Below are 8,036 nucleotides of genomic sequence, written 5' to 3'. Positions count from 1 at the left end.
CCAAAAACCACTCGAACGCCCTCGCAAATATTTCACACGCTTGTTCCATCATCACATTCACATCTCACATCTCCCATCTCCACCTTCTATTCCCCTTGGCTGTTTCTCTCGACCCCCCTTCCTTTTTCTTCGGTCTTTGTTGACGAGCATGATGGAGAAAACACAGAGGAGGTTGTCATGTTTTTCGAAGAAGAGTTTGGCTCCTTCTGCTGGACGGGGTTGAGGGCGATTGGTTCGCTGCGATGAAGAATTTGGAGAGCTGCCGAACGGTTCCATGTCCTTCCAATCTTCCAAATTCCACTTGATTAAGATGGGCGATAACCTGTCAAACAGGGAAAATAGAACTTATTCAGTGAAAACCCCTTGTTCAATCTTAGCCCCTTCAAAAGTTGAATATCAAGATTACTCGCGGTGTTTTCAATTTGGAGAAGTAAATTGAGTCATTTTGCTCCGACTTGACACGATGGTTGTCCATCAACATTTAAAGGTAAATAATGATACATTACACATGTTTTGCAGGTGAGAAATCATGATCCAAGGAGGAAAAAATTGAGTTACGCAATTGAGAGCATACCAATCCATGCGATGAAAAGAACGTGAATGAAAAATAATCAAATAAAGTTATGAGAAGAATTCATTTTTTTCTCATTAACGGGAAAACCCATTTAAATAGATAGATCTTAAACTCATGAAATACCTTGCTAATCTCATGAATGATATAAACATGAGTTAAAACCCTTTACACTTGGTGGCGTGGGAAACTATGACCCCCTTTTATGAGCCTAATCCACACACGCACAAATATGTTTTTTAATCACTAAGCAAGCTCTACAAAGTGAATATCGTAAGAAAGGAATAATTCAAAGTATAATAAACTTCCATGCTAGTGCATTTAATGCAACTGAAAGAGCACTACAAAGCAAAATGGCAATCATAAACATTTTTTCCTTTTTCCTTTTTGCTCCAATGCAACTTTAGCTTTTTCATCGTGTGGGTAATCAATCTCCAAGTCAACCTCGCCTCATCATTTGGTCTTGGGTTCTTCTGAACAACCCACCATGCACCTCATTTCCCACTTTGGCTCTCTCTCTCTCTCCCACTCTTTTTCGTTTTATTTTTGTTTTTACCTTTTCAATAGGAGTGTGTCATTCCCTATATAATTGCCTCTCTCTTTTAGCCGGATCTTCCCCTCATGGGAAGCAGAAGCATCTCATTTCAGGCAAAGCATGAAGGTTCATCAGTTCGCACGTGGATTATTTGAGCTCGAACCCACCACCCTCACGCTCGGCTGCAAACGCCTCCGCCCCCTCGTTCCAAAGCTCCCCCACCAGACCGACGTGGTCTCGACCGCCGCATTCGTCGACATCAAGAGCTTCATCCGCCCTGAGAGCGGCCCGCGGAGGCTCGGTTCCTCCGACGATGACAAGAGAGACCCTCCTCAGGTCTCCCCCATTTCTCTCTTCTACGGCAATTTCCACAATTCATGTCATGAGCGTGTGAATTTTGACTATATCAGATATGACATTTGCAAAGTGACTAGGAATTCAAACTTTGCCGTGTTTACAAGTCCAATGTACCACACAAAGAGCCTTCGGAGTCCTCTTTTTTCCATTGATGATTTTTCTATTCGATGATTGAACCCTGTTAATCCACTTGTTCTCTTCCTGGAGCATACGTCCCCTAGTAAAACCTAATCAAACGGGCTAGTTGAAGAAAGAAAAATTCATATCACGCCTCTTCTTGACAAAGCAAAAGTGAGAGTGGTTTTAATTTACCGTGTCATTGGACTGAATAACAAAATAAATAGATAGTCTGTAATCTTCATCATTTCGATTGCCATGGCGGCCATTAAGTGTCATTTGAAAGAAAAGAATACATGTCTTGCTGGTGAAGAAATTACTATATGATTTTGAAGTCTCATATTTTATGTGTGCATGGGAACTTCTACGTTCATGCAGGTGGAAACACACCCGGGAGGGACACGTTGGAACCCGACGCAAGAGCAAATCGGAATACTTGAGATGCTGTACAGAGGGGGAATGAGAACTCCCAACGCGCAGCAGATCGAGCAGATCACGGTGCAGCTCAGCAAGTACGGTAAGATCGAAGGCAAGAACGTGTTCTATTGGTTCCAGAACCACAAAGCCCGCGAGAGGCAGAAGCAGAAGCGCAACAGCCTCGGCCTCGCTCACTGCTCCAGAACCCCCACCACGACTGCCGCCATCGCCACTGTAACTTTGAACACTACTAAGGTAAGAGAAATCATACTACAATTTTTATGTTCCTCATTCCAACATCGGTATCGGAGCGCTGAATGATGTATGTTGAGCTTGACGCTTGGTTCGTTGTACTCATGCTTCACGTGTTGTTTCAGCTTTGCCTGACTACTTAATTTCCATTTGATCCATCTATCGAGCATCGCCTATCTTCTCGGACTTGAACCGTCTAATGTAGGCTTCATGTTTTATGATGTAGAAAACTCACCTGTCCTAGCACAATATGCACGAGTGTAATTGCAAATGAACGTTTGAATTTTAAAATTTTAAGATTAACCGATTGAACATAACGTTATGTTGCAGGGATCGGAAGGAGAGATTAGAGGGGAGGAAGACAGTCCATACAAGAGGAAGTGTAGAAGCTGGGGATTTGACTTCTCGGAAGCCGAAGAGGATGTGAGCAGGTCATCATCATCTTCATTCAGAGATGAGGACGAAGCAGCTCACTGTAGAACTCTGGAGCTCTTCCCATTACACCCGGAAGGCAGATGAAGGTGTTCCGTTCTGAAGAAAAATATAACTTCGCAAAATCTTCCTCTCGTTCTCTCTCTCTCTCTCTCTCTCTCTCACCCTTTCTCCCTATTTCAAAGGCTTTGTGAGGCCAAATTGTGATGTGATCATCGTCTAAGCATGATCTTTCCTTCTTCTTTCCTTTTCTTTTCCCTTCTCTTGAATTAGATGATGTACTGCTTTTTCTTTCTTTTTTCTTTCCTTTTGTTCCAGGAAAGAAGAAAGAAAGACAAGATGTGTCGTCTCTTGTCTGACCTCTGTACTCTAATTTAACCTTTGCTCTCTCTCTCTCTCTCTCTGACTTCTAAGCCTGCGTTCTCTGTAGGACTCTTTATTCACATCTCTGCCATGTGTTTGTGTGTGTATGTGCTTGTTCATTCTTTTGACTATGGAGGAACAAGCATGTTAATAAATCCAAGGCTTTTAGGTTAAAAGTAGCGACCTATGGACACTGAAGTCCAAGCACCTACTAATCTTTTTTCATTTTCCTCTTTTTTCCTTCCTCTTCTTCTTCGCCCTACTTTCAAATTAGGAACATCACGATCTAAAAGGAAAATGTCTCCACTTGCATCAATTCCCAAAAGAAAAGAAAAGAAAGAATTGATGTATAATAGTATTATGTGTTTAGTCTCTTGTGGAGACTTTTTAGCAAAAGCAAGATGGATTGGAAGATCAAGATGATCAAGTATCTAAGGGACGTGGATTTTCTTGATGTGAAGAATCTTTGGTGATTGACATGCTTTTTCAAGCATTATTTGGCCGCCCATCCATCCTCGTTTTGGATGAAGTTTTGGGAGGGAAAAGATATGCCACGAAATTTGAAAGATACATGCCTAAAATCATCTCAATGATTGTTCTAATTTGGACACATATATGACAACTGATTTAACTTTTCTTTTCTACTTTCAATAACATATCATTAAACAACTTTAGGGTCCATTTACCTCTTCCAAAGCAAATAGGTTTCTCTAGAATTTTTTTCAAAATTTAAAAAACTATTTGAATTTTAAGAATAAAGTTGTACGAGAATCTATATTTCAATATTATATCTTAAAAGGTTCAAGTTCAAAGAGTTCAACGTCAAATAAAAGTAAAATTACTTGACCCACAAGATTCGAAAATATGGGGAAAATTACCAATTCAGTTCCAAATCTAGGAAAATTACCAAAAAAAATCATAAACCTATTGTACAAATGTTAATTCAGTTATAAAATTTTTAATTTGGTCAATTTAGTCATAAACCTTTTGATAAATTGCCAATGTTGTCCTTCTGACCAATTTTGGCCAGAAATCGATCATGTGGACGTTAGATCCTACATGACATAGCCTGCGCTGATGTAGACAATGTTGCAATTTTAAAAAAAAATGAATATTTATATATTTGATATTTTCTTTTCTTTTCTTTTCTTTTCTTTTCCTACTGTGGCCATCGAGGGCTTGCAAGCCCTCGCCCAGTGGCAGACAAAGGTTGCCCAGCCAAAATGAAAAAATAAATTAAATGAAGAAACTAAAAAATAAAAAATATAAACAATTCATAATCTTTTTAAAAGTTCTAAAAATTATCTATGTCAGCGCTAGTCATGCCAAGTAGGATGACTATCGTCTACGTCAGTAATTTCCGATCAAAATTGGTCGGAAGGCCCAATTTGAAGGTATGAGACTGAATTGGCGTCTATGCAATAGGTTTATGACTTTTTTGATAATTTTTCCACTAAACCTATTGTACGGATACCGGTAGAGTCTTAAACTTTCCAATTTTGCCAATGTAGTCTTGAACCTTTGTGTGAAATTTCAATATAGTCCTTCCGGCCAATTTCCGTTAAAAATTGCTAATGTGGCGTCCAGTCATTACCAGACGTTCTACGTGGCATGCTGATGTAAACGACTCGTGGATCGTCATGTCAGCATTTTCGATGGCAATTAGCTGGAAGGATTACAGTGCAAAGGTTTAGAACTGCATTAGAAAAATTGAAAAATTTATGATTGATTGGATAATTATTCCGAATATAAGGATTAAGCATTGGCATCAAGACATGTGAATTTGTTCACAAACATAATGAATTTGATGACTAAGTAGCAAAAAGTACACTGTATAAATGACAATTAAGGTTTACTTTAACAATGTGTTTAGCATCATAGAAAAAGGAGGAAATGAGAGAGATTATTTAGAAAACAATTTTCTTAATTCGGGTGTTTAAATCGTGGGGGGAAGTGAGTGAAAATGAAGGGAAGCTTTTCCCTCTAAGATTACATTTTATTTCTTTTTTATTCGAAAATTCACACTAGAGGTGATCATAGGACAACCTTATAAATCCGAACTTCACGACTACTGTAAGCGACCATCTCAAGATGAGCTTTACAATTAAGAGTAACTAGAAAAACGCACAAAAATATATGGTCAATTTGGTCATGACATCCGTTTTGTAAAGATTTATGACCAGTAAGTCCACAATAGAAACAAGAATAGAAACCTTGTACACAGGCAGCAATAATAGGACGCCATTGGTTAGATCAACATTACACTAATGCAAATACATAGACTCGAATAAACCTAAACGGGAAACAGTCGGCCCATCCAAACCATCAAATTCACTTCATATAAGTACAACAAAGGGAAAACAAAATAGAGGGTCATTTTCGATCCTATCTCAATTGGTCTGTAATCATGACCCAGCCACAACACCTTACTCGAGTGGTGGCTCCACCACCTACGTTAGATACCATTGATGCACGGACAACTTCCGTAGGCCATTTGTTAATTCCAAATGTTTGAGATTGGGCTATTGATTTAGAGTATGTGAAACAATTGATTTAGAATTCAAACGCGTTCACTCCCATTCGAATGAGACAGACGCGTTTTGAATACCATTGATGACCACTGGAGTAATTGAAGGTGATTGGAGCGACAGACCCTCAGGATAGGATGGATAGTTTGTTTCACTTGACCATCGGACCATGGTATAATGGGAAAAATTATCCAAAAAGTCATAAACCTTTTACACTTTTGCTAATTCAATCATAAACCTTTTGATTGTGTCAATTAAGTCCTAAACCTTTTCACATTTTGCTAATTGAGTCCATCTGATCAATTTTAGCTGGAAATTGCTAACGTGGATGCCAACCATCCTACGTGGCATGATCGGTACTGACATGGACAATATTTAATAATATTTAAATATTTTTTCGAATTATTTATTTATTCTTTTATTTTTCCTTTTTTTATTTTTCTTTCTCTTTAGCTTCTTTACATTTTTCTTGCTGTGGCTGACGAGGGTCGTTGGGCCCTCGTCTAGTGGCCGACGAAGAGTAAGAAAAAAGAAAAGAAGGGAAAGAGACATAAAAGAAAAAAAGGAAAAAGGAAAATTAAAAATTAAATAAAAAATAATAAATTATAACAAAATTGTTCATGTCAGCGTTGGCCGTGCCATGTAGGATGACAGGCATTCACGTCAGTGATTTTTAGCGAAAACTGATCGAATGAACTCAATTGGCAAAACGTGAAGAGATTTATGACTCAATTGGAAAATTTATGACTCAATTGATAAAAATGCAATAAGTTTAGGACTTTTCAAAAATTTTCCCTGTAGTTGATTTAGAATTCAAATGTGTTCACTCCCATACGAATGAGACAGAGACGCGTTTTGAATACCATTGATGACCATTGGAGTAATTGAAGGTGATTGGGGATAGAGACCCTTAGGAGAGGATTGATAGTCTGTTTCACTCGACCATCGAACCCTGGTATGACGCGATGCTTACGAGTCAATTGCACTATCAGATTCTTCCTTGATGAGGATTTGACCAACTTGAAGTACAACTGGGATTGTCGCTAAATCCATTGCGATATAAGATTATACTCTTGGGCACAAGCTTTCCTTTCGAGACAGAATATGAAAGGGGATATATGCAATCCAATAAGTCAAGGCACATGGCTGGCTTGCTACTAGATGAGGAGGATCACTGTCTAGAGATGTTAGATAATCATGTCTGCAAAACATGAAATTGCATCTTGGCATAAGGAATAAATAATCTGTGATCAATACAATTACCTAATAGAACATTCATTTCATATATATTCAGGCTATTTTCCACAAGACATAGGAAGGAAAAGGAATATCTTGGGGAGAGAGAGATTCTTAAATTTTGTTCATGATAAACAGTTGAGAGCTACATAATTCTAGATTTCATCCTGTATCAATGTTCTAGACTATTTTTTAAAATGTCTTTTGAATGCATATGTTTCTTAGATTAATCACTCATTTCATTTCAAAGAGAGAGTGAGTCTCTTGGACTGTGTTTGGTGGACCGGATATTCAATAAGATAACTTTTGTCCTATCCAATGTTTGGGCCAATGAAAATCCAAATCCAGATAAAAAAATTCCACCTGAGGGGTGAGATATACATGGATAGGATATTGCCATCCAGTAAAAATTACAAGAAATGAAAAAATTAAATAATTCAAGCCAACTTCCTATAGTTTCTTTGTCTTATGCAACTTCGTCACACAAGCAGCTGCACCTTCATCTGCCGCACCTTCGTCAGACCTGAGACTCACAACCTCAGATTCGAGGTTGCCGACCTTAGGGGACCCTAGATAAGTGGTCGCCTAAGGCTGGGCCTCAACCCTAATGTCGATTGTGGCGTCTGGGGTTGTAGCATTGTTGGACGTTGCGCCAAGGAGGGGTGCGCACCATCAGAGCAAGAGAAGAGCAAGAGAATCAAGCAAGGAAGGTGATGATGTCGACGAGCTCACAAAGAGCTTGAGAGAGAGACACAAACAGTTAGAGCAGGAGATTGAGCAAGGAAGGGATAACGGAGTCCCATGCGGCGTGGAAGTAGGCGATGAGGCGGGAATGGGAAGCTGAGGGGAAGAGGGTGGAGATGAGGAAGGCATAGGTGGGTAGGTCGAGAAGGAAGCCTTAGGAATTCAAGTGAAGAAGGAGGAAAAGGCGAGGTCGAGATGGTGTTTGAGCCGCTTCATTGCAACGGCGATAAAAGCCGGAGATTCAATCCATGTTAGGTCCAGACATTTAACAATTTACGCATAAGATATTATAAATCCTATCCTCTCATAACCTATCTGATCTTATTCTATTTGGTAAAAATGTTCAGACGACCAAAGGTGGCCTTAAATTGTTGTCATCTTTTAAGTACCATTTACTCCATAAACTTACCACCCATTTGTGTAGACCTGTTAAATGGGTGGGTTGGGTCGGATTTGGGTTGGGTCACAAATGGTCCAACCCAAA

The 8,036-nt window shown here is 39.1% G+C and overlaps 1 protein-coding gene across 1 annotated transcript; it reads left to right on the top strand.

The window, feature by feature from the left end:
- Positions 1–1,146: 1,146 nt before the first annotated feature.
- LOC115685673 (WUSCHEL-related homeobox 4) lies at positions 1,147–3,077 on the top strand. The gene is made up of 3 exons (XM_030610761.2): positions 1,147–1,442; positions 1,959–2,252; positions 2,580–3,077. The coding sequence occupies exons 1-3, from the start codon at positions 1,227–1,229 to the stop codon at positions 2,766–2,768; spliced, it is 699 nt and encodes a 232-aa protein (XP_030466621.1). The 5' UTR covers positions 1,147–1,226; the 3' UTR covers positions 2,769–3,077.
- The last annotated feature ends 4,959 nt before the right edge of the window (positions 3,078–8,036 follow it).

The sequence above is a fragment of the Syzygium oleosum genome, unplaced genomic scaffold (genome assembly GCF_021117445.2).
Source record: "Syzygium oleosum isolate NSW1041296 unplaced genomic scaffold, Sole_v2.1 Sole_v2.05, whole genome shotgun sequence".
NCBI classification, from domain to species: Eukaryota; Viridiplantae; Streptophyta; class Magnoliopsida; order Myrtales; family Myrtaceae; genus Syzygium; species Syzygium oleosum.
Note: the sequence above shows the minus strand (reverse complement) of the source record. Positions and strands in the feature narration are given on the sequence as shown.

What these genes read in the sequence shown, in the direction of transcription:
- LOC115685673 (XM_030610761.2), top strand. Translation starts at nt 1,227, where the DNA reads ATGAAGGTTCATCAGTTCGCACGTGGATTATTTGAGCTCGAACCCACC. An exon ending in ACAAGAGAGACCCTCCTCAG is followed by an intron (nt 1,443 to 1,958) that starts GTCTCCCCCATT and finishes ACGTTCATGCAG; the next exon opens with GTGGAAACACACCCGGGAGG. An exon ending in TAACTTTGAACACTACTAAG is followed by an intron (nt 2,253 to 2,579) that starts GTAAGAGAAATC and finishes GTTATGTTGCAG; the next exon opens with GGATCGGAAGGAGAGATTAG.